The sequence below is a fragment of the Cetorhinus maximus genome, chromosome 1 (assembly GCF_964194155.1).
Source record: "Cetorhinus maximus chromosome 1, sCetMax3.hap1.1, whole genome shotgun sequence".
Classification (NCBI taxonomy): domain Eukaryota; kingdom Metazoa; phylum Chordata; class Chondrichthyes; order Lamniformes; family Cetorhinidae; genus Cetorhinus; species Cetorhinus maximus.
Window position 1 is genome coordinate 158,571,113 of NC_135879.1, and position 26,314 is coordinate 158,597,426.

Genomic DNA, 26,314 nt, shown 5'->3' on the forward strand with positions numbered 1-26,314 from the left:
CGGAAACCTCATCTCACCCGTGGATGAGGTTTCCTCAAAAATCCAAAGCCGCTTGGCCTTTTTGCCCGCCTGCCAACCATAAGGCTAGACAGGCAGAAAAAAATTCAGTTTAATTAATTTATTAGTGGGCTTAATTGTCGCCAGGTGAGCTGCCGACTCCCACGTGCGCCCACTGACCGAAATATCGCACAAGTGCGCGATGACTTTGGGATGCTCGCCCAACGTCCTCACGTGCTATTTCATGCTTGTGCGTGTCAGGCACACACCTGTACGCCGAGCTGAAAATCCAGCCCTATTTCTTTTTCCAAATAATGAGACCAGATCTGTACACAGTATTCCAGATGTGGTCTCCCCAAGGCCCTGTGCAGCTGTAGTAAAACTTCCTACTTTTTTTTATATTCCATACCCCTTGCAATAAATGGCAACATACCATTTGCCTTCCTAATCACTTGCTGTATGTGCATACTAACTTTGAGATTCATGTAGCAGGACACCCAGGTCCCTCTGCACCACCGAGTTCTCCAACTCTCTCCATTTAATTATACTGCTTTTCTATTCTTCCAGCCAAAGTGGACAAGTTCACATTTTCCCACATTTCCCAAACTCATTTCCTAATTCAGTTTTATTCGATCTGCTTTCATACTCATTATTACTTTTATTCAGGTTTAAAACATTAGTCTTAGGCTCCCACTTCTTCCTTACAAACTGAACATGAAATTCTATTATGTTATGGTCACTGTTACCTAGAGGCTACTTTACTGAGGTCATTGATTAATCCTGTCTCATTGCTCATCACCAGGTCCAGAATAGCTGCTCCGTGGTTGGCTCCAGAACTTGCTGCTCTAAAGAACTGTCCCGAATACACACACTTATGTTTCAAGCTACCTTTGCCAATCTGATTTGCCTTATCTACAGAGATAAAAACAAAAAGCTAAAAGCTACTGCGGATGCTGGAAATCCAAAACAAAAACAGAATTACCTGGAAAAACCCAGCAGGTCTGGCAGCATCGGTGGAGAAGAAATCAGTTAACGTTTCGAGCCTTCACGACCCTTCGGCAGAACTGAAGCATAGTTAGGAGAAAGGAGAAATATAAGCTGGTTTAAGGTGGGGGGGCGGGGGGCCCCCCCACCTTAAACCAGCTTATATTTCTCCTTTCTCCTAACTATGCTTCAGTTCTGCCGAAGGGTCGTGAAGGCTCGAAATGTTAACTGATTTCTTCTCCACCGATGCTGCCAGACCTGCTGGGTTTTTCCAGGTAATCCTGTTTTTGTTTTGCCTTATCTACATGTAGATTAAAGTAACCCATGATTATTGTGGTAACTTTCTTACGCGCCCCATTTATTTCTTCCCGTATACCCTGTCGTACAATGTAACTATTGTTAGGGGGCCTATAAACTACTCCTCTTACCTTTAGTATTTCTTATCTCTACCCAAACTGATTCTCCATCTTGCTCTTTCGAGCCAAGGTCATCTCTCACTACTGTACTAACGTCATCCTTAATTTAAAGAGCTATCTCACCACCTTTTCCAAACTTCCTATCTTCTATGTCAAATACGCTTCAATATTTAGGTCCCAGCCTTGTTCATCCTGCAACCATGTCTCTGAAATGGTTATCAGATCATACATATTTATTTCTATCTGTGCTAGCAATTCATCTATTTTGTTACGAATGCTATGCGCATTCAGATACACAGTATTTAATGCTGTCTTTTTACCATTTTGGCACTCACTAATATTTTCTGCTGGTGCACTCTTAAGTTTGTAATCGTCCCTTCCTGCCACATCCTGGTTATCATTACCCAAATCGCTCCTCTGCTCTATTACCTCATTGTTTCCCCTTGATTTACCACATCTCCTCTTGCATGACCCCTTACCCCACTGTTTAGTTTAAAGCCTTCTCCACCACCCTAGTTATACGCTCACAAAAACACTGGTCCCAGCATGGTTCAGGTGAAGTCCGTCCCAACTGTACATCCCCTACTTTGGGAGATGCATCATGCTGCAGTGCTTTGATATGTGTCTATTTGATGCTTTTTTTTTTCCAGCTTTGCACTTCCCTCTCCAATTCCTTCCTTTTTTTGTCCTCTTTGGGTTTCCTTTTTCTTGGCTGCTTCTTCTTCCAGGTGGGTTCTATAGCACTGCCTGGCACCACCAGCTGATATTAAAAGTTCATCATGCTTACTCCATTGCAGACACCTCCCACATCTCTAATATGGTCTTTAATTAGTCTCCTTGAAACAAGTCATCTTCCTTTTTGGTTTTCTATTAGCAACTCTCTGTTCTCAAGAATCCACTCTAATGCCTGGCCATGTGACAGGGAAAGGAGCTACTTTATTACAGCCCACAAATGCTTGTATTTTGGCTCTCCTTCCAACTCAAATGTTTAAGGTATCTAACCTGTCTGTTTCCTTGCTGAAAGACAAACTGAATGGGGACTCTTTCAATGTCACAGTGATTAACAACAACATGGCCTGCATCCAAAGCAACTGCAAACATGTCTTGCCTTGCAGTTCACTGGCTGAGATACAATGAGTGCTGGGTTCAACCAGGCTGACATGTGGACCATGGGATAACTAATGGGTGCTTTTTCTACATTCAACCGCTTCTTCTCTGTCTTCTACTTCTTCACATCTGCACCATAAGAGGTCATAAACTTGCCCATTTAATTTGGGCCCATCCACTGATAGCTGTGACAAATCACTTGTGCCAGACTCGTGTATGACAGGTACAAGCCTCGTGAAGATCATCTGTAGTAGCATGGTCTATGAAATCAGAAGACAAATATCTAGCCTTTTCTACACTTCCATCCCAGAATCTAGCATGAATGCCAAGTTGCTTTATTTGCAAAGATTTGTTCAAGCTTTCATCAAAGAGAAGAACATACGGTTTACTGAAAGGTAAACTCATTAAAAAAGTTATGAGCTGAAGTACGGGCCTAAATTGTACATTGCCAAATAAGCAGTTTCATTCTCTCCATAACAGGATTAGGCATCCATCTGTCTCAGGAGACAATTGGCTGCACTGGGTGTATGTCATTTCTGCATTGAACATCTGTTGTGGCACGCCCTTCCACAGCTGGCACCAATGAATACAGTTGGCCAGAGGCCAACTGATGTTTTTCCTTCTGGCGGGCTCTCTTTTTCACCATCTGGTACTGTCTTTTGTCCTCTGCTTTGTCCACACCCTTCCTGACTGCATGTCTCCAAGCACTCCGATCAGCAGTGAGTCCCAGGCATCGACTCTGATCCTGGTCAACTTGAGGTCTCGCTTGCAGACATCCTTGTATCGCAGTTATGAACGACCTGCTGGTCTTGTGCCAATAGCAAGTTCGAGATAGAGCGTGTCTTTGGGGATGTGACCATCATCCATTCATTTCCCATGACCCATCCAATGGAGTTGCCGCTGACTCATGAAGGCAAACATGCTGGGGATCCCTGCATGCTGATGTTCTCTCCACACTGAAAACAAGCAGCAATCTCACTATCTGGGAACATCAGCTCAACAAATTTGAAATATCTACAGCAGAATGAAGAGAGCAGTGAGATCCTATCACACTCAGTGTCTGTAGGACTTCAGATATCAGTACTATTTCTTCCAGGGTATGACCATCTGGAGACCAGAAGATCTGGGCCACTATGTTTGTCATGACAAGCAAAGAAGGTGCATCTATTTCTGCATCTGCATCAATGAGGTCTATCGCATCATATTTTACACCAAACAGAGATAGCATACAAACAGCACCATCAATATATTTTGCATACCTATCATCCTATTCCACCCCTGAAACAAAAGATTCAGATGCTGGGCATCCATGGGAACCAAGATAAATGGAAAAAGCAATTTTATTTACAAGATATTTATTTTAAAATTTCGGATGGGGGAAATACTATATACTTATATCAGATCTCTCCCTGATTCACAAAACAGCTGCAATAGAATTGTATGGCTTTCATCCATCACCTAATAAATTTAACCACTAAATTAAAGGAAAAATGAGAGCAGGTGTAAATATTAATTTCAAGAATGCCTATCCTATAGATAGGATATTTTGAGATTTCACTTTCCTGTAGAGGGCATATGATTCCAGGTCAGCACTCAGCAGGAAGCCACTCAGCTGATGTCAGCTGTAGAGCTGTTCAACAAAGACGTCCATAGGAAATCACTCTCTGTTGAATGTGGATACCAGAGAAAGGATATATCTCTATAGGGAGGGGAAACTGAAATTCAAGCATAGTCTATTAAAAATTTTCAACTTTTAACTTTGCTTTGATTTTTTTAGCTGGCAGAGGGGGCTCATTGAACCATAGAAAAGTTATGGTGCAGAAAGAGACCTTTCAGACCATAGTGTCTGTGCCGGCCAAAGAAAAGAGAAAAAAGTAGCTGCTCATTTTTAATCCTACCTTCCAGCATTTGGTCCATAGTGTTGCAGGTTACAGTGCTTCAGGTGCAGATCCAGGTGCTTTTTAAATGAGTTGTGCATTTCAGCCTCAACCACTAATTTAGGCAGTGAATTCCAGACCCCCACTATTCTCTGGGTAAAAAAGATTTTCCTCATATCCCCTCTAACTCTTGGATTCAACAATTCAAACAAAAATACTTTCCCTTTGATAAAGTAAATTCCATACAAAGTTACACATTGCATTCATTAGCAGTCTTACTATTACCTGCAATTAGTTATTTTACATGTAACTTCAAAAGGTTCTTCAAGATTTACAGTATCTGGGATCATCTCCAAGGAAAGTCTTACGTCACCATATCCAGGAGCCTGAAATAAAACCCATATGAGAAACATTGCTGACACTTCAAACAGGAAAAATTAAAATTTGCTTTATTATCCTTCTGAAAGAAAGATCAGAAAAAAAATTTAAATTCTGCATCTGTACCAAGAATTACAAATCTTCAAAAGAGAACTTCCTTAGGCTACACATGTTCCTGGAGGCAGCATTCTATCGTCATAAAGATCCCAATCTCTTTGGATTCTCAGATGTAGTTTAAAGTATAGGACACTATTTTTGTGCTAGCTAAACATAGGCAAGACTTGGTGAGGGAGAAACTTCGGAATGTTCTCCAGTCATCCCGGCTGAACGTCACAAAGTATGGACATGTTCAGTCACATCTGACAGTGTCATGGCTGAACAGACCAAAACTCTGTTCGGGGTCACATATCAAGAATGGATAAGGTACTGGAGGCTGTTCTGCAACCATGGAACTGCCCCTCAGATCACCATTTTTCAGCAGACAGAGGAAATAAAATACATAAATGTAGAGTAACTGTTATGGACAGTGAAGAGAGATGGTGGGATGACTTCTCCCCTTTATCCTCACGTCTCGGTTGTCCACAACAAAACGTGTTTTAAACCTTTTTCGGGTTGTGATTTTTAGCATTAAACATGAAGGTATTCAGTTTAAGTTTAAATTAAAGGAAAGGATGATGTTTATTCACACAACATGCAGAAATGTAAATGCAATGCAAAACACTCCCTCGTGCACACAAACACACAGAGGTAAAGATGGATTTTGGAGAGCAAAGCATGCAGCTTGGTTATTAACAGAATACAAGAAGCAAATCACAGGGGTGAACAGTCCTTTAAGGAAGCATACATTGCAGGCCTGGGTTGTGCCTTAGGCAGGGTTCTGCAGTTCTGACTGGAGGAATTGCCCCGCTTGTCCTGTTGGTTTCCAGGCTAATTTGTCTCTTTGGTTCTTGGATCAAAAAGAATTCTGTGATCTGAAGTCAGTTTCGGCCATGTGACCTCCAGGATCAATGCCTCCATTGCCCACATAACTGCTTTGAAATTAGAAGTCATTGCTACACAACGGGATTTTAATGCGGACACCTGCTTGTGATAAACTAATTTCTCTGCACCTTTAAAGGTTGAGCTTATAGATACTGCATCCGGGAGGGCTATTGATTTTGAGTTTTGGAAAATATCCAGTGAACAGGTGTGAATTCACAAGTAGTTTCACATTGTGAATGTTTTTTAAGAGTGGGCACTCCACCCACAGTCATTTACATTTTATGAACTTTCTGAAAGCATTGTTCAGAGATACGAATTAGTCCTTTATGCAGAAATCAAAGAAGGTCATCGGACTCTCAGCGGCCATCTTGGGTCAAGGTAAACTGTCCATATGCCATGCTGTTCTTTTATTTTAAGTTAAAAACGTCCATTGTCTTAATATGCTTGCGAGTATATAGTGTGAGCGTGACATAACATATTGCAGATATTCCACCAATAAATCAAGTTATGATGAAAAAGTATAACAACACTTTTAATACAACACCCAGATAAAGGTATGACATTCAGTACAATGGACCACATATTGAAATTTTCTAAGTTCCACCGATGAGCACACAGCCTGAGCAAGCACTAACTGCACAGAACTTTATACCACAAGCTTTCATATTATGGAATTTTAACTAAATGCATTATTTTGGAGAAAACTAAATTGTGCACATCTACTAACCATTCGTTGCAACTGACTTGTTTGCAGCCGTCCTCTTTCACCCAAGTTTGTTTTCCAAACTATGTCCAATTTTCCAATAACTGTGACTCCCTTGATGACCCCAGCTTTCTCTGCAAATTCGGGTTTAGGCTTGAGACAATACAGATACTGTCGTGTGTCCATAGGCTGTAAGTAGGTCATTTTCCCAAATGTGGAATACCTGAACAGAACAGAAATTAATGCATTTTTTCATTGACTTGCTTATCTTCATAAACAAGCTGAAATAATTCTATAGAATTTTATAGCATAGAAAGAGGCCATCAGCTTGACAGGCCTATGCCAGTGTTTAAACTCCATACAAGCCTTTTCCCACCTTGCTTCATTTCACCATATTAACATGTCCTATGCTTTTCCCTTTCATGTACTTGTATAGATTCACATCAAATGCATGTAGGCTGATCCTTGGTCCTCATCTGAGTAGAATTTAGAATATGATAATGGCAAGTCACATTTTTCAATATTTAAAGAGTCAGTGTAACCTAATCCATTTGGAGTGTTATTTTACACAAAACAGCTTGTTATTTATTGCTGTTGCACTCAGAATAAGTGACTGTTTCATGCATTTAATAAAAGTTCTTCCAATATTCCATTTTCTAGACTTTTTTTTTATTCGTTCATGGGATGCGGGCATCGCCAGCTAGACCAGCATTTTTTGCCCACCCCTAATTGCCTTGGGATGGTGGTGGTGAGTTGCCTTCTTGAATCGCTGCAGTCCATGTGGTGCAAGTACAACCACAGTTCTGTTAGGGAGGGACTTCCTAGGTATGACTCCAACCAGCAGACTGATGGGGTGGTAATTGACCAGGATGGATTTGTCCTGCTTTTTGCATACAGGGCATACCTGGGCAATTTTCCACATTGCTGGTTAGTTGCCAGTGTTGTAGCTTGGCTAGGGGCGCAGCAAGTTCTGGAGCACAAGTCTTCAGTACTATTGCCGGAATATTATAAGAGCCGATAGCCTTTGCACCAAGAGTGGCTCGGTAGCTCTACCACAGCTGCTCGACTGGGTCTGCGGCAGGTGGTGAGGGAACCAACAAGAGGCAAAAACATACTTGACCCCATCCTCACCAGCCTGCCTACCATGGATGCATCTGTTCATGACAGTATTGGAAGCAGTAACCACCGCAGAGTGCTTCTGGAGACAAAGCACCACTTCATATTGAAAATGACCTCCATCGTGTTGTGGCACTACCACCATGCTAAATGGGAGAAATTTCGAACAGATCTAGCAACTCAAGACTGGGCATCTATGAGGCACTGTGGGCCATCAGCAGCAGCAGAATTGTACACAACCACAATCTGTAACCTCATGGCCCAGCATATCCCCAACTCTATCATTACCATCAAGCCAGGGGGTCAGCCCTGCTTCAATGAAGAGTGCAGGAGGGCATGCCAGGAGCAGCACCAGGCATACCTAAAAATGAGGGGTCAACCTGAAGCTACAACACAGGACTGCTTGTGTGTCAAACAGCATAAGCAGCAAGTGATAGACAGAGCTAAGCGATCCCAGAACCAACGGATCAAATCTAAGATCTGCAGTCCTGCCACATCCAGTCGTGAATGGTGATGAACTACTGAACAACTCACAGGAGGAAGTGGCTCCACAAACATCTCCATCCTCAATGATAGAGGAGCCCAGCACATCAGTGCAAAAGATAAGGCTGAAGCATTTGCTACAATCTTCAGCCAGAAGTGCCGAGTGGATGATCCATCTCGGCCTCCTCCAGAGGTCCCCAGCACCACAGATGCCAGTCTTCAGCCAATTCAATTTACTCCACGCGATATCAAAAAATGGCTGAAGGCACTGGATAGTGTAAAGGCTTTAGACAATATTCCAGCAATAGTACTGAAGACTTGTGCTCCAGAACTTGCTGTGCCCCTAGCCAAGCTGTCCCAGTGCAGCTACAACACCGGCATCTATCCAGCTATGTGGAAAATTGCCCAGGTATATCCTGTACACAAAAAGCAGGACAAATCCAACCCAGCCAATTACCACCCCATCCGCCTACTCTCGATCATCAGTAAAGTAATGGAAGGGGTCATCAATAGTGCTATCAAGCAGCACTTACTTAGCAATAACCTGCTCACTGACGCCAGGTTTGGGTTCCACCAGGGCCACCCAGCTCCTGGCCTCATTACAGCCTTGGTTCAAGCACAAGAGCTGAACCCTCGAGGTGAGCTGAGAGTGACTGCCCTTGACATAAAGGCTGCATTTGGCCGAGTGTGGTATCAAGGAGCCCTAGCAAAGCTGAAGTCAATGGGAATCAGGAAGAAAACTCTCTGCTGGTCAGGGTCATGCCTAGCACAAAGGAAGATGGTTGTGGTTGTTGGAGGTCAGTCACCTCAGCTCCAGGACATCACTGCAGGAGTTCTTCAGGGTAGTGTCCTTGATCCAACCATCTTCAGGTGTTTCATCAATGACCTTCCTTCCAACGTAAGGTCAGGAGTGGGGATGTTCGCTGATAATTGCACAATGTTCAGCACTATTTGCGACGACTCAGATGCTGAAGCAGTCCATGTCCAAATGCAGCAAGACCTGGACAATATCCAGGCTTGGGCTGACAAGTGGCAAGTAACATTCATGCCACACAAGTGTCAGGCAATGACCATCTCCAACAAGAGAGAATCCAACCATCGCCCCCGTATGTTCAATGGCATTACCATCACTGAATTCCCCACTATCAACATTCTGGATGTAACAACTGAGCAGAAACTGAACTGGGCTAGCCATATAAATGCTGTGACTACAAGAGCAGGTCAGAGGCTAGGAATCCTATGACAAGTAACGCACCTTGTGACTCCCCAAAGCCTGTCCACAATCTACAAGGTACAAGTCAGGAGTGTGATGAAATACACCCCACTTGCCTGGATGAGTGCAGCTCCCACAACACTCAAGAAGCTTGATACCATCCAGGGCAAAGCAGCCCGCTTGATTGGCACCACATCCACAAACATTCACTCCCTCCACCACCGATGCACAGTAGCAGCAGTGTGTACCATCTACAAGATGCACTGCAGGAATTCACCAAGGCTCCTTCGACAGCACCTTCCAAACCCACGGCCACTACTTTCTAGAAGGACAAGGGCAGCAGATAGATGGGAACACCACCAACTGGAAGTTCCCTCCAAGTCACTCACCATCCTAATTTGGAAATATATCGCCGTTCCTTCACTGTCACTGGGTCAAAATCCTGGAACTCCCTTCCTAACAGTACTATGTGCATACCTATACCACATGGACTGCAGCGGTTCAAGGCGGCAGCTCACCATCACCTTCGCAAGGGCAACTAGGGATGGGCAATAAATGCTGGGCCCGCCAGTGAAGCCCACATCCCATAAATGAATTTTTAAAAAACTTATCAAATGCTTCCTGGAAATCCAAGTACAGTACGTCTACAGCCTCCCCTCAATCCACTGTACATACTCCTCCTTCAAAGAACTCCAATAAATTGGTTAAACATGATTTGCCTTTCACAAAACTCTGCTAACTTTTCCTGATTACCTTGAGTTTCTCTCAATGCCCAGCTATCGTCTCCTTGATGATCGATTCTAACACCTTCCTCACGACAGACGTCAAGCAAATTTGCCTATAGTTTCCTGTTTTCTGCCTCCCTCCCTTCTTGAATACTTTCCAGGAATCTTTCCAGAATCTAGCAAATTTTGGAAAATTTACACCAACACATCTACTACATCATTAGTCACCTCTTTTAAGGCCCTAGGATGAAGACCATCAGGCTCTAGAGACTTGTCAGCTTGCAGCTCTATCAGTTTGCTCAGCACCACTTCTGTAGTGATTGTAATTTCACCAAGTTCCCCTCTCCCTTCCAACTCTTGATTTACAGCTATTACTGGATGCTTTTTATATCCTCTATAATGAGGACAAAAGCAAAATGTTTGCCCATTTCATTTTCCATTTCCTTATTATCTACTATTAACTCCCAAGTGTCACTCTCTACAGGACCAACACTCACTTCTTATTCTTTTCCTTTTAAATAACTGTAGAAACTCTTACTATCTGTTTTTACATTTTTAGCTGGCTTCCTGTTATACTCTAATTTATTTCTCCTGATTAACCTTTTAGTCATTCTCTGGCACTCTTTATATTCTGACCAATCATCTGACCTGCCACAGGTCTTTGCACAGTTATATGCTTTCCTTAACTTCTTTAATAAACCACAGATGGTGGTCCTCCTGTTACAATTTTTTCAGTTTGGTTGGAATATACATATTCAGAGTATTCTGAAATATCCCCTTAAGCATCTGCCACTGCTTCTCCATTGATCTATCCCCAGTTCACTTCAGCTAGCTCAGCTTTCATGCCTATATAGTTGCCCCTATTTAAGTCTAAAATACATGCCTTCAACCCACTCTTCTCCCTTTCAAACTGGATGTAAAATTCAATTATATTGTTATCGCTGCTACCTAGAGGTGCCTTCAATCCGAGGTCATTAATTAATCCTGTCAGATTACGTGGCAAAGAGTGCAGCTGAGCTGAGTAAAAACTTGGGAGTGTGGTGAGAGGGGAAGTTTTTAAGTGTCAATTGTGTTCTTAAATTTTGCTCTTAAATCTAATCTCGCCTGTAATTAGCAGTAACTGTGTAAGCGGGCTAAGTTATTTATTTCTTGCATTTTAGACAGGGTAAACTCACGCTCAGTTGTAGGGGCTGAGTAGTTAATTAGCTTACAGGTTGAATCTGGTTACTGTAGCCCCACTTTAGCTTACTATAAATTCAGGCTTCTGTGGTGCAGCCAAGTCAAGTGGAGTGCAGCGGAGGTAACTGAGTGAAGACTTGGAGTTTGGTGAGAAGTGGAGTTCGGGGAGGGGTGGTGGGAAGGCATTTCTGCTTTCTATCTTTCTCACCCCATAAGATTTGGTTCTTGCTCTACCACAGGAAAAGGAGCTAGCTGTTCAGTGAGTATCTGGTAAGTTGGTAAGTTCTGCTCTAAGTTTTAAAATAGTGCATAAATTGATGGTAAAGTTAATAAAATATATAAGAAAGCAACATAAATAAGTGATTAATATGATTAAGTAATTATTTAAAACACATCAAGGATGGCAGGACAGGTGAGGTGTCAAGGCTGTAGCATGAGGGAGCTCCTGGATAACATTGTGATCCAGGGCAAACATGTCTGTAGTAAGCGTTTATGGCTTGAGGAACTTCATCTTAAGAGTCACTGGGCTGGAGGCTGAGCTGCAGACTCTGCAACACATCAGGGAGGGGGAAAGTTACCTGGATGCAGTCACACCAATTTGGATTGGGTCTTCTGATTTGGTCAGTGGTCAGGGACAGGAGGGTGTGACTACAAGTGAAGCAGGTAAGGGAACCCAGAGGGCAGGAGAGCAGGCGTGTGAACCTCTGCAATTGTCCAATAGGTTTGAGGATTTCTCAGCTTATTTGGATGAGAGCAGGGTCTGCAGGGTGGATGAGCAAACTGACCATAGCACTGTGGCACAGGAAGCCATTCAAGTGCAGGGAGCAAAAAAGGAACGTAGTGTCTAGTGAGGGGGATTGACACTGTTCTCTGTAGCAAAGAGTGAGAGTCCAGGTGTCAGTGCAGACTCGAGGGGCCGGAGGGCCTCTTCTCTACTGTGTGATTCTGTGGCTGTATTGCCTGCCTGGTGCCAGGGTTCGAGACATCTGCTCAGGGCTGGAGAGGAACTTGCAGTGGGAGGGGGAGGATCCAGTGGCCGTGGTCCATGTCGGTACCAACGACATAAGCAGGATGAGGAAGGAAGCTCTGCATAATGAGTATGAGGAGCTAGGCACCAAGTTAATCAGAACCTCAAAAGGTAATAATTTCTGGATTGTTTCCTGAGCCACATGCAGCTTGGCATAGGACAAATAAGATTAGAGAAATGAATGGTGACTCAAAGACTGGTGTGGGACAAGTAGGTTCGGGTTTGTGGGGTCCTGGCACCAGTATTGGGGAAAGTGGGATTTCTACCATTCAGTCTGCACCTGAACCATGCTGTGGCTGGTGTCTTAACAAGTCACCAGCCCCAGGGAAGTAGAGAGGGTTGTATACTGAATAGTGGGGATACGGGATCAAATTTGGGAAGAGCATAGACAAGGCAAGGGAGAAAGGCATTAATTTAGGAAATGATTAAACAGGCCGTGACAGGAAGGGACAAATAGTACAAATCCAGAGTAAATCAACAGATAAGGCTAGATGCTACAAAAATAATAAAAGGACAAAACTAAAGGCTCTGTATCTAAACAAACGTAGCATTCAAAACAAAGCAGATGAACTGATAGCACAAATCGAAATAAATATGATCTGATAGCCATTACAGAGGCATGGCTACAGGATGACAGATTGGGACCTGAATATTGAAGGGTACATGACATTTAAGAAGGATAGGAAGTTAGGAAAAAGGGTGGAGGGGTGGCTCTGTTAATTAAGGATAGTATTAGCACATTAGAGGGGGATGGCCTAAGTTTGGGAAACCAGGATGTAGAAGTGGTTTGGGTTGAGATAAGAAATGATAAGTGCAAGAAGTCACTTGTGGGTTGATGTACAGGCCGCCTAACTGTAACTACACAGTAGGGCAGAGTATAAAAGAAGAGATAATGCGAGCTTCTCAGAAAGGTACAGCAATAATCGCGGGGGATTTTAATCTACATATTCTACAGAAAAGTCAGATGGGCAAAAGTAGCCTAAATGAGGAGTTCATAGAATGTTTTTGGGATAGTTTCTTCCAGCAGCATATTCTGGAGCCAACCAGAGAGCAGGCTATACTTCACCCAGTATTGAGCAACAAGACAGGATTAATCGATAACCTCATAATGAAGGCACCCCTAGGTAGCAGTTATATGATTGAATTTTACATTCAGTTTAAGGAAGAAATGTATGTGTCCAAGACTAGTATTTTAAACTTATATAAGGGCAATTATGAGGGCATGAAAGCAGAGCTAGCAAAATTGAACTGGCAAATAAGGTTAAGGGATAGGTCAATAGAAGTTCAGTGGCAGACATTTAAAGGGATATTTCAGAATACACAGAATAGATACATTCCAATGAGAAAGAAAAATCCCAAGGAGAGAGCCTACCATCTGCGGTTAACTAAAAAAGTTAAAGATAGTATCAAACTTAAAGAAAAAGCATATCATTACGAAAAGATAGATGGCAGATTAGAAGATTGGAAACAGTATAAAGAGCAGCAAAGAATGACAAGATAAATAATATGGAGGGGAAAATTAGAGTAAAGATAGCTAATAATATAAAGATGGATATCAAGAGTTTCTATAGATACTTAAATAAGAAAAGAATTAACAAACTAAGTGTTGGTCTGATAGAAATTACGTCTGGGGAATTGATAATGGAAGGTAGGGAGATGGCGGATGAATCAAACAGGTGTTTTGCTTCGGTCTTCACTTGAGGCCACAAGTAACATCCCAGAAATAGCCGTAAATCAGGAAATGGCAGGCAGGGAGGAACTTGAGAAAACTACAATCACCAGGGAAAATGGTGTAGAGCAAATTGTTGGGGCTGCAGGCTGACAAGTCCAGATGGACTAGTCAAATTGAGTTTAGTTTCACTTTAAAAGGTGCTTGCATTCCTAATGAGAGTTTTACGACTGTAGGCTAAGTTAAGCAAACAAGAGTAGAAAAATGAAAGTGCTGTTGTCTAGAAACAGGGGTCCAGGGTGGCAGGTCCTTCCCACAGACACACACAGAAAAGCTAGAAACAGTAGTTTGTTTGGAAGCTGTTGGAGTTCAGCTGGTTTCGAAGATAGCTGCCAGGGAAGGAGCCTAGAAGAGACAGATAGCCAGTCCCAAACCAAAGTTGGTTGAAGGTAGCTGCCAGAAGAGACTGGAGCAGCACAGACAGACAGCCAGTCCTGAGCTAAAAGAAAGACCCCAAAATCCATTTGTGGGAGTGGAACAGGAGAAAGTCCCTTCTAGAACCCGAGAAAAGGTCCTGTAAAATCAAGTTAAGAGTGAGGGGCAGAGAAAGGCTCCAAGCTTCAAGTTTAAAGCTTAAAGAGATAAACACTTGAGAAGAGGCAAGAAGGTCCAAAGAGACAACTGAAGGTCTGTAACTCTTGCTATGGGCATGTGAAGCAGTGGTACTGTTGACGGCTGAGTCGGAGAGAGAGAGAGAGAGTGCGTGGAAGACAGCATGACTGTGCTTGGTGACCCAGGGAAGGGGAACATCAGAAGGAGAGTTCAAAACCCTGGAGGTGAACCCTTGCGGAAGACATCTGAGAGAAGCGTTGGTTTGGGAGAAGATTCCAAAGTGAGTTCTTGGAGAGTGGGGATTGGAAACCCTCGTGTGAAAGACGGAGTTCAGAGAGACAGGTTGGTTCATGGTGTAACAAACGTTTGGGAGAGTTGAGAGGTCCACAGCATCTGATGGAGGCAGCTTGGTTTCAGTGTGGTGTGCCTGACCACAGTCGCCTGACTTACAGTATAGTTACTGTGAACATTAGAGTATAAGATAGCCTTTGTAACTTGTATTATCCTTACAAATCTGTATCTCTCTGTAAAGGTATACTTGTGGGTGAAAGAGCACTGTAATATAGTTATCTTTTCTTGTTAAATAAATGTTTTACTCTTTTGTTAAAAGTTCATCAGTTGACTCCTGTGACTCTGTTCAATAGCTACTCTCCACATATCTAAACAAACAATTAAAAGTTAGGATCCATCAAACTGGGTTCTACCCTGGGATCAGACTTGTCCAGGGGTAACCTCAGATGGGATCATAACAGTACCTACGTGGACCACGGCGACTGCATCGTTCCCCCTCCTGAATCTGTGGAATTCTTTACCGCAGGGGGCTGTAGAGGCTGGGTCGTTAAGTATATTCAAGGTTGAGATAGACAGGTTTTTAATCAGTAAGTGAATCAAGGGTTATGGGGAAAAGGCAGGAAAGTGGAGTTGAGGGTTATCAGATCAGCCATGATCTCACTGAATGGGGGAGCAGACTCAATGGGCCGAATGGCCTACTTCTGCTCCTGTGTCTTACGGTCTCCAACTGCAAGTTCTTCTCCAGCCCTGAGCAGATGTCCCGAACCCTGGCATCAGGCAGGCAACACAGCCGTCCGGACACTTGCTCTGTTCTGCAGAGGACAGTGTCAATCCTCCTCACTATACCGCCCCCACTAATACCACTCATTCCTGTTTGCTCCCCTCACTTGACCGGCTTCCTGTATCATTGTGCCATGGCCAGCCTGATCATCTACCTTGCAGACCTCACTTTCATCCATACAGGTTGCGAGCACCTCAAATCTTTTTGACAATTGCAAAGTCTGAGGCCCCTCTACTACTGTCTGCTTGGTCCCTTTACCTGCTTCACTCATTGTCACATCCTCCTGTCCCTTACTGCTGACCAAATCAGACGACCCTATTCTAAGAGACGTGACCGTCTTCTGAAACAATCTGTCCTGTCATTTCTCCCCCTCCCTTATATTGCGCAGTGTCTGCAGTTTGGCTTCCAGATCAATAATTCTGATCTGGAATTCCTCTAGCTGCTTACGCTCTCTGCAGACTTGTTTGCCATGGATTGCCTTGGAGTCCAAAAGCTCCCACATTCCACAGCAGCAACATAATGCCTGTCTTGCCACTGGGACTTAAGTTATTTAGTTAACTTAATTTAATTACTCACTTAACTCAGAATAATTCCTATGTATAGAACACATCTTTAACCCATGCACCAAATTCCCACTTGAACCTAATTCGCTATGCACCCAGTCTCTGTCCCACTCTGGCGAAGTCACCTGTCTGCTCACGCGCCCCTTACTGATAGGATTTTCAAACCACTCTCTTTTTTTAGACCCTCTGATGAGTCACTAACAAGTTTGGCTTCCTGTGTCAGTAGTTAACACCACTTGAACCAACTGCTTTCAGGTGATTGACATAATTGCCACTCCAGGCGGTTCTCCACTTAAGCCAACCTCACTTACTTGAAGGTTAGTATAATGTCAGATCTTGATTCTTAATCTATAGTTAAAACCTAAAAAGAACTTAGCAGAGCTTACCAGGTGAGCCTAATTCGCTACTCACTCGGCTTAGTCGCCTGTCTCCTCGCGCACCTCTTACTGAAGTTGTGCTATTTATTAATTTTGCAAATTTGCTGGATACCATGTACTAGGGCAAAGTGTGTGCAAATCTTTAGCCTCAAGAACCATTACCTCTACATAGTCTGAGCCACAAATCAGGGATATTCCCAGACACTCAAATTTCATAGGACTTCAAACTACGCACGAAATTCAACACAATGTGATCCAAAACGGAATGTGAAGATTTGACTTCAATCTCACAGGTCTGCAGATCATATCCTCAAAAGGCACACACACATAACCAGTTGGCGCATACACTCTATGGCAGTTCTTTCAAACTCAGTTCTGTGGCTTTCATAAACTGTTACTTGTTTTCTGGAGATATTTATTTCATGCAATATGATATAAATGATTCCAGACTGCATTGTAATATTTCATAGAAATTCATAAATGTGTTCTAATTTTTAAATGAAACTATATTGGAAAATGTTTCATTATACTGTGTACAGCCCAATATTTATGCAATATTTCCCAAAAGCAATCCTTCACTTGTAATTTGTCCACTATGTTACCGACAATATTGGGCCTACAATAGTTAGCACGTCTTGATGTTCTCTTTTACGTTGAACACCACTTGGAGGAAGCACTGAGGGTGATAAAGGTGCAGAATGTACTCTGGGTGGGGACTTCAATGTCTGTCACCAAGAATGGCTCGGTAGCACCACTACAGGCCGAGCTGGCTGAGTCCTAAAGGACATAGCTGCTAGACTGGGTCTGCAGCAGGTGGTGAGGGAACCAAGAGGGAAAACATACTTACCTCATCCTCACCAACCTGCCTGCCGCAGATGCATCTGTCCATGGCAATATCAGTAGGAGTGACCACCGCACAGCCTTTGTGGAGACGAAGTCCCGTCTTCACATTGAGGAAACCCTCCATCGTGTTGCGTGGCGCTACCACCATGATAAATAGGATAAATTTTGAACAGATCTAGCAACTCAAGACTGGGAATCCATGAGGCGCTGTGGGCCATCAGCAGCTGCAGAATTGTACTCAAACACAATCTGTAACCTCATGGACCGGCATATCCCCAACTCTACCATTACCACCAAGCCAGGGGATGAACCCTAGTTCAATGAAGAGTGCAGGAGGGCATGCCAGAAGCAGCAGATATACCAAAAAATGAGGTGTCAACCTGGTTAAACTACAACACAGGACTACTTGCATGCCAAACAGCAAGTGATAGACAGAGCTATGCGATTCCACAACCAACGGATCAGATCCAAGATCTGTAGTCCTGCCACATCCAATCGTGAATGGTGGTGAACAATTAAGCAACTCACTGGAGGAGGCGGCTCCACAAATATCTCCATCATCAATGGTGGGGAAGTTTAGCACGTCAGTGCAGAAGATAAGACTGAAGCATGTGCAACAATCTTCAGCCAGGAGTGCCGAGTGGATGATCCATCTCGGCCTGCTCTAGAGGTCCCCAACGTCATCGATGCTAGCCCTCAGCCAATCTGATCCACTCCACGTGATATCAAGAACCAGCTGAAGGCATTAATTACTGGAACTCCCTCCCTAACAGCATTGTGGCTGTACCTACACAACAGGGACTGCAGTTCAAGAAGGCCGCTCACCACCACTTCTCAAGGGCAATTAGGGTTGGGCAATAAATGCTGGCCCAGCCAGCGACGCCCACATCCCGTAAATGAATAAAAGAAAAACTGCAAAGGCTATGGGCCCTGAAAATATTCCGGCAACTGAAGATTGGTGCTCCAGAACTTACCATGCCCCTAGCCAAGCTGTTCCAGTACAGCACTGGCATCTACCGGGTACTGGACAGATCCAGCCCGACCAATTACTGCCCTATCAGTCTATTATCCAGATTCAGTAAAGTAATGGAAGGGATCATCAACAGTGCTATCAAACGGCACTTGATTAGCAATAACCTGCTCACTGACATTCAGTTGGGTTCCGCTGGGGCCACTCAGCTCCTGACCTCATTACAGCCTTGGTTCAAACATCGGCAAAAGAGTTGAACTCTCGAAGTGAGGTGAATTGACATCAAGGCAGCATTTGATCGAGTGTAATATCAAGGATCCCTGGCAAAACTGGAGTCAATGGGAATCAGGGGGAAAACTCTCGCCTGATTGGAGCAATGCCTAGCACAAAGGAAGATGTTTGTGGTTTTTGGAGGTCAATCATCTCAGTTCCAGGACATCACTGCAGGAGTTCCTCAGGGTAGTGTAGTAGGACCAATCATCTTCAGCTGTTTCATCAATGACCTTCCTCCCATCATAAGGTCAGAAATGGCGATGTTCGCTGATGATTACAAAACGCTCAGCACCATTTCCAACTCCTCAGTTACTGAAACGGTCCATGCCCAAATGCAGCAAGACCTGGTCAACATTCAGGCTTGGGCTGATAAGTGGCATGTAACGTATGCACCACACAAGTGCCAGACATTGACCATTGCTAACAAGAGGGAATCTAACCAACGCCCCTTGACATTCAATGGCATTACCATCAACGAATCCCCCATTATCAACATCCTGCGGGTTACCATGGACCAGAAACTGAACTAGACTAGCCATATAAATACTGTGGCTCAAGAGCAGGTCAGAGGCAAGGAATTCTGCGGCAAGTAACTCATCTCCTGACTCCCCAAAACCTGCCTTCGAGGCATAAATCAGGAGTGCGATGGAATATGCTCCACTTGCCTGGATGAGTGCGGCTCCAACAATACTCGAAACTTGACACCATCCATGACAAAGCCGCCTGCTTGATTGGTACCCTATCCACAAAAATTCACTCCCTCCACCACCACCGCTGCACAGTGGCAGCAGTGTGTACTGTCTGCAAGACACACTGCAGAAACTCACCAAGGCTCCTTAGAGAGCACCTTCCAAACCCACGACCACTATCATCTAGAAGGATAAGGGCAGCAGGCACATGGGAACACCACCACCTGCAAGTTGCCCTCTAAGCTACTCACCATCCTGACTTGAAAATATATTGCTGTCGCTGAGTCAAAATCCTGGGACTCCCTTCCTAACATCACTGTGGGTGTACCCATACCACGTGGACTGCAGCAGTTCAAGAAGGCAGCTCACCACCACCTTCTCAAGGGCAATTACGGATGGGCAATAAATGCTGGCCTACCTAATGATGCCCACATCCCATGAATGAATTAAAAAAATAATCTGCCCCTTCTTAATAGAATATGAAGAGAAGACTGAGGGTTATTGCAATTTACCTAAACTGCAGAATATGTCCAACAATTAGAATAGTGTTGGAGCTATCTGACCTGGTCACACAAGATCCTGCAACCCTAATGTAGTAGAAATGAATCTCCTATATTGTGGTATAAACCAATATCACAGAATGAACATTTGTAGCAAATCATCCCAAAGCAAGAATAACACTCATTGCCAAGGAAAATGCATTTATAATTAGATGCACAGGTCCCTGAATAACGCCCCTTTTAAGCTGATTAAAAGCACTATTCTTTAGACGGAGCACATTTTGGATTTGTCTAAACGTATGAACTAGAAATGGTTTCTTAAAGCCAGAATAGTCTTTTGTGTGCTGTGTCAGTCATTTGAACATAACATGCAAGTTCCTTGACTTGGGTTTTAAAGGCACTTCCTTTCAAATATGAATACTCCAGTATCACTGCAATGTAATTTACAATACCATAGATCACCTTTCTCCAGAGTGAACGATCCAGGAAGAGAGAATATCAGCCAAGATCAAAATGGTCTTACTAGACACTCAATTTCGAAATGGAATATTTTACATCGAGCTGATGTTGCTCACCATAATTGGGAATCACCAAATTAAATCTATTTTATTGAAATTTGTTTTGAGGTGTTATACAAAATATTGGCAAGTATCTGAAAATATCTTCCTCCCACTTCTTGCCATCACAACTCAGAAGAGCCAAGAGTGCCGAATTTAAAAAAAAACTTAAATCATGGAGTCTCAAGATACTCACTTTGTAGTCTTATGGCTGCAAGTTCCAAAAAGATTCAGGCAGTCTCAAAAATTTTTCCAACTTAAAGGTGGAACATCACTTTTCTTTGTATATATTAGTTTACTGCACAGAGATTGCTGTCTAATTAAAAGAGGAGAAAAACCGGTATACACTGAGTGTTTCTGGAGAAAGGGAGCAGTCACCAAAAAAGCTAAAGCAGAACATGTTAAAGAAATATGGAGAAAAGGGCGTTGAATTTTTCAAATCAAAATTCAACATAATTAGTAAAAGTTACACAAATAGCACAGGGTGTGAGGGAACATTTAAAAAAAAAACAGCCCAACAAAGCACAGCTGTAAATTGAACATTTTCTCCTCACCCGTTCCCTCCACTATTGACGGTATTCAGTTCGGTTACATTATACATTATGGATGGCTCAAGGGAAACCTTTTCCATGTACATTGGGGTAGTTGTGATATTCTGTATCTGAGCTTCAAGAAAGACTTCATCCGTCTGTGGGGGAAAAGAATATTTTCTAAACAAATCATCTTGGTTCCTCTAAGAATTCAGCCAAATATTATGATTAGTTCATGCCTCAATCACAGGGCAGATAATCAATGCACAAAAGCAGAAGCATTATTCCAAGTAGTATATTACTCACTTCCATATTAGTTTATTAATTTAGTTATCACAATGGATTTGGGATAAATTTACTAAAGTGCATTTTTTTTTAAACACATTACAAGTAACTGGGGTATTAAACATTAGTTTGGACTGACCATGAAGAGCCATGCACATCAGTTAATCTTCCCCCTTTCAAAGGCAAATTTAAAAAGGAGTAGATCTAATATAGTGAACACTAGCCACTCTTAAAATTGTGAGAGATGACATGCTAAGTTACAGTAAACCAAGAAAAATAAAACAGTTGAAGCTTATGGGGAGGCAGTTATGCTAACAAAGGTTATTTAAGTTTATCTCTATTTGTTTTGACAATTGTAACTAGCATTGGTATTTTTACTGAGATACAGCCTACTGAAAGTATGTTGATTTGTGAATCAGCCAAGTTTTCTTTCCCAATTTTCTTCTAAGGGAGAAAAATGATATGCAGTGAAATCCTTCTCCATTTTGTCAACAGTTTAATCCATGATTTGCTCTACGTCTAGAATATGGCATAGGTTACATATTAGATTGATCAAATCAATTACAGATCAAATAGATTGAAGAAGTTAGGACAGTTTTCCTTAGAGAAAAGGCAGCTGAGAGGAGATCTGACAAATGCATTCAAAATTATGAGGGGTCTGGACAGAGTAGATAGAGAGAAACCATTCCCACTCGTGAAAGGATCAAGAACAGAGGGCACAGGTTTCAAGTAATTAGTAAAAGAAGTAGTTACATGAGGAAAAACATCACCACACTGAGTGGTTAAGGTCTGGAATACTCTGCCCGAGTGTGCTGGAGGCAAGTTCAATTGATGCATTCAAAAGGAGCATGTGAAGCATTCACATCTGTAATGGAAAACTAACAAAGCTTTGCCAACTCAATGCAAATCTGTGCTACGTCAGTGAAAAAAATATGTAAAGTGAAAAACTAAAAAAAAACACATGGGCAAGAAAGGACACTGTTCTCCAGTTGGGATTTCAGACATTGGGCTTTACTGTGCACTTGAAGTGAGTCTAAATGGAGTGTTCAATTAGAGTCGCCACAAGCATAAATGGTCTGAACAGCCTCCTAGGGTATAAAATTTTATGATTCAACAACTGTCAGAAGCAAGATTCAATTAATAATCAGGAAGAGTATGGAAGGTAACGGTGGGAATTAAAAAAATTAGTACGGGAGGCAAAGAGTTGTTACAAAAGAAGGTTAACAGGCAATATTAAATTAAGTTCCAAAACATTTTCTAAACATACAAAACATGAGGTTAGCTAGGGAAAAGGTTGAACCTGTTAAAGACCCAAAGCAACAACTTCATGTAGATGCACAGGACACAGCTGAAGTGTTAAATGAGTACATTGCATCTATCTTTACAAAGAAAGCAGATCCTGTGAAGGTTATACTAAATGAGAAGTTAATGGACAGAATAATAAGAAAAACAGTAGAAATAGCAGAGGCATTGGTCATAATCTTTCAATCCCTATTGGAGAAAGGAGTAGTCCAAGGACTGGGCGGTTGTTATATCACAATTCAAGAATGGGAAGAGGAACAAATCAGGAAATTACATGTCAGTCAGCTTAACATCAATGGTGGGAAATCAGTGGAAACTCAGTGACAAAATGTCCTTTAGGGAAGGAATCTGCCATCCTTAACTGGTCTGGCTTACATGCGACTCCAGATCCACAGAAATGTGATTGACTATTAACAGCCCTCTTAAAATGGTGTGGCAAGCCACTTGGTTCATGGGCAATTAAGGATGGGCAATGAATGCTGGCCTTGCCAGTGACCACATCCCATTAAAGAATAAGATTAAAAAAAAATTTCATTTGGAAAGGCATGGGTTAATCAAGGAGATCCAGTGTGGAATTGCTAAAGGGGAAACTTACATGGCTAATTTGATTGAATTCTTTGATGAGGTAATGAAGAAGGTTGGTTGAGGTAGTGTAGTCAATGTTGTACATATAGACTTTCAGAGGGCACTCCACACAGGAGGTTTAAGACAATGGAAGCCTGTGGTATTAAGGGGAATGTGCTGGTATAGACACAAAGTTGGCTCAGTGACAAGAAGCAAAGAGTGCTGAGTTGGTGATGTTTTTCAGACAGGGAGCTGCAGTGGTGACCCCCAAGCGTCATACTTGGGTCCATTACACCACAATTTTTTTTATAAGCAACCTAGACTCAGGTGTAGGGAGCAGTATTCTGAAGTTTGTAGATGAAACAAAACCTGACAAAGAAGTGGATCCTAAAGAGGTTAGTTAAAAACTTCAGGATGATGTAGGATGGTGAAATGGGAGGAACACAGCAGATGGAGTTCAATGTGAAGAACTATGCAGTGCTGCACCTTAGGAAGATAAATATGAAAGGGCAATATTGCTGGAAAGAGAGACAAATCTAAACTTTTCATCTCGCACTTGTCAGGACACTCGCAAGAATACCAATATAAGGGAGAAAACAACAATTTATACTGTATGTGAAAGAGTGCTGATTGGTTGGTAAGTGGCATTGCCATGCAGAATGCACCAGTGATGGTGACTGACAATTAAATGCTAACCACTAACCACCAGGCAGCTTGACCCTGATTCTTCAGGGCAGTGCCTTGACCAATGAGTCAGCGAATGGCTGTCACTTATTTTGTTTGGCTGAAACAGGCACAATGTGTGTACATGTTCTGTCTGCAAAGAACAGGGCCCTGTGTATTACTAAATGTTTCTAGTACACGCAAATGCACCATATTGCAAGCCCGACTGAATCTTAAATTGGTTGTCAGCATAATTTTTTAGCACATAGAGGGTTATTTAGCAAATGTTGTCCAATCGTAGAGTCACATCTAATGTTGGGCACTGCGTTTTGAGTTTTGTAAGCACAGGCTGGTTGGGTACTGTCTGTACCCTGCCCTTTGCGAACAGTGTTTTACCAGAGATGAGGGATTTCAGTTATGAGATGAAGTTGGAAAAATTGGGACTGTTTTGGAACAAAGAAAGTTAAGATGTGACCTAATGGAGGTTTTCAAGATGATAGGTTTTGATTGCGTAGATAGGGAAAAAAGATAAGATGAGAAACATTTTGACTTAGAGCTGTCAGGATCTGGAATGCCCGAACCTAAAAAGGTGGTGGAAGCAGATTCCATAAATAACTTTAAAAGGGAGTTAGACAGGTTCCCGAGAATGAGGAATGTAATGGGGGTGTGGGACAAAGCACAATTGCTTTTTCAAAGAGCCACCACAGACACTAGCCTCCTTCTGTGTCGTAAGTTTCTATAGATCTAGCAAATGTAATCAATGTTATCTCAGTGTTCAATAATGACCAGATGTATCTGTATATTAAATGCGATAGCTTCACAGGCGCAATCATTTGCTAAATTAGATTAACCAGAGATTAGTTCTAATGAAAGGTCGTTAACTTAAAATATTAACCAGGTCCCTCTCTGCACAGATACTGCCTGATCTACTGTTTCCAGCATGTTCTGCTTTTATCTACAATTTGTTGGAAGGAAAAAAAAAAGAGGAATTCTCATTGTTGATATTGGTAGGTTTTACACAAACAGAAGAACGTGTCCAAGATATCAACAGCATTACTGACAGAATTTCAGTGCTATTGATGTCTCATTTCAGACTTCTGCCCAAAATCATGGACATATTATCAACTATGTATTTTAAGTCATTAACAAATCAATTCAGCCACTTTATAAAAAGAAAACAGGTTCATCTCTCAAACCTGACATTAATTTTAAAGGATTTTTAAAATGTCACCTTTGATAAAACAAGCTCCCACAAATCCATTGCTCAAATCCCCTTGACTAATTTTATTTCTCATTCAGTCTTACTTCAGCAGAGATTTTAGGCAAGCTTGGGTGATGAGATTAGTGACATAATGGAAAAGCATTGCAAATGTTACAATTCAATCAGGCATCTGAAGACGCAACTACCCAGATTTCCAATAGTTATTTACTGAAGTTAAATTGTAGACAATTCAGAAAACTAGATTTATTTTTTAAAATTAACAAACCGTAGCTTGTTGTCAGATTTTCAAAGTCATCATTTTATAGACAATCCATTTTATAGTAATTTCAAATTCAACCAATGCTTCTCCATTATTTTTCTGCAAATTTAGCCAATGTTAATTACAGCAATTGTGATTATGTTGCAATTAAATCAAAGCACAAAGTAGCAATAAATAAAAAATTACCACAGAACTGAGGTCACTCTAATAGGGGAAAAAAAATAAAAAAAAAGAAAACATTAGAGAAATAAGGGTTAAATGTTAAAGAAAAGAACATCTACTTTACCTAAAGATTTCATGAAAAGCATAATTATTTTCTTCATTATGCTCCCAATAAACTATTAACACTATGGTAAAGAGGGTCAAAGGAATCACCCACGAGTGAAACAAAATAAACAGATGTACATTAATCAGGGCAGCATTTCCCAAAATACTCAAATCAACAACAACCACTGTAGAGGACATGAAGCCAATTATAATATTTTTCTTTACAACTAGCTGCAAAATTATTCATAAAGTTTGTGCAGTACAGTTTAGTTACTTCTAGGAATGGAAAGAAATAATTTAGATAATTACTTTCTATTTTATGTCCATCTACAAGGACAAGAGCAGCAGATACATGGGAACACCACCACCTGGAAGTTCCCCTCCAAGCCACTCACCATCCTGACTTGGAAATATATCGACGTTCCTTCACTGTCATTGGGTCAGAATCCTGGAACTACCTCCCTAACAGCACTGTGGATGTACCTACACCACATGGACTGCAGTGGTTCAAGGCAGCTCACCACCACCTTCTCAAGGGCAACTAGGGACGGGCGATAAATGCTGGCCCAGCCAGCGACACCCACATCCCATAAATGAATAAAAAATATTTACTAAATGGAAACTATAAGAAAGATGATTTGCACAAATACGCTATCAGATACATGTTGCTACTTTTCACAAAGGATTGGTCCCAATTATGAAAACTTTACAATCACTGAAAACCTTTGCACATGAACCCCTTCCACTTGGTTACATAATACATGTGTAAAAAGCTGCAGGGTAAGGAATGACTGACTTGATTCCCCAGTGCCGCTGAATTATATAGGAATAGAGTAAGTAGGCCATTCAGCCCATCAGGCCTGTTGTGCCATCCCTTTAGATCACAGGTGGTCAGTATCTCATCACCATTT

At 42.1% G+C, this 26,314-nt stretch overlaps 2 protein-coding genes across 6 annotated transcripts in view; one reads left to right on the plus strand and one right to left on the minus strand.

Annotated features, from left to right (window-relative positions):
- trim23 (tripartite motif containing 23) overlaps nt 1-26,314 on the plus strand; it is a 270,598-nt gene that overhangs the window by 134,621 nt on the left and 109,663 nt on the right. The gene's annotated exons all lie outside the window — the stretch shown is intronic.
- trappc13 (trafficking protein particle complex subunit 13) overlaps nt 1-26,314 on the minus strand; it is an 84,504-nt gene that overhangs the window by 4,598 nt on the left and 53,592 nt on the right. For 3 of the 5 annotated variants that reach the window (XM_078548798.1, XM_078548789.1, XM_078548826.1), the window contains exons 8-11: nt 25,323-25,340; nt 20,866-20,999; nt 6,468-6,666; nt 4,667-4,767 (exon numbers count right to left, since the gene is read on the minus strand). In XM_078548798.1, coding sequence (XP_078404924.1) covers nt 4,667-4,767; nt 6,468-6,666; nt 20,866-20,999; nt 25,323-25,340 — 452 coding nt within the window. The remainder of the gene's footprint in view (nt 1-4,666; nt 4,768-6,467; nt 6,667-20,865; nt 21,000-25,322; nt 25,341-26,314) is intronic. The other 2 variants (XM_078548818.1, XM_078548809.1) reach the window with 1 other exon arrangement.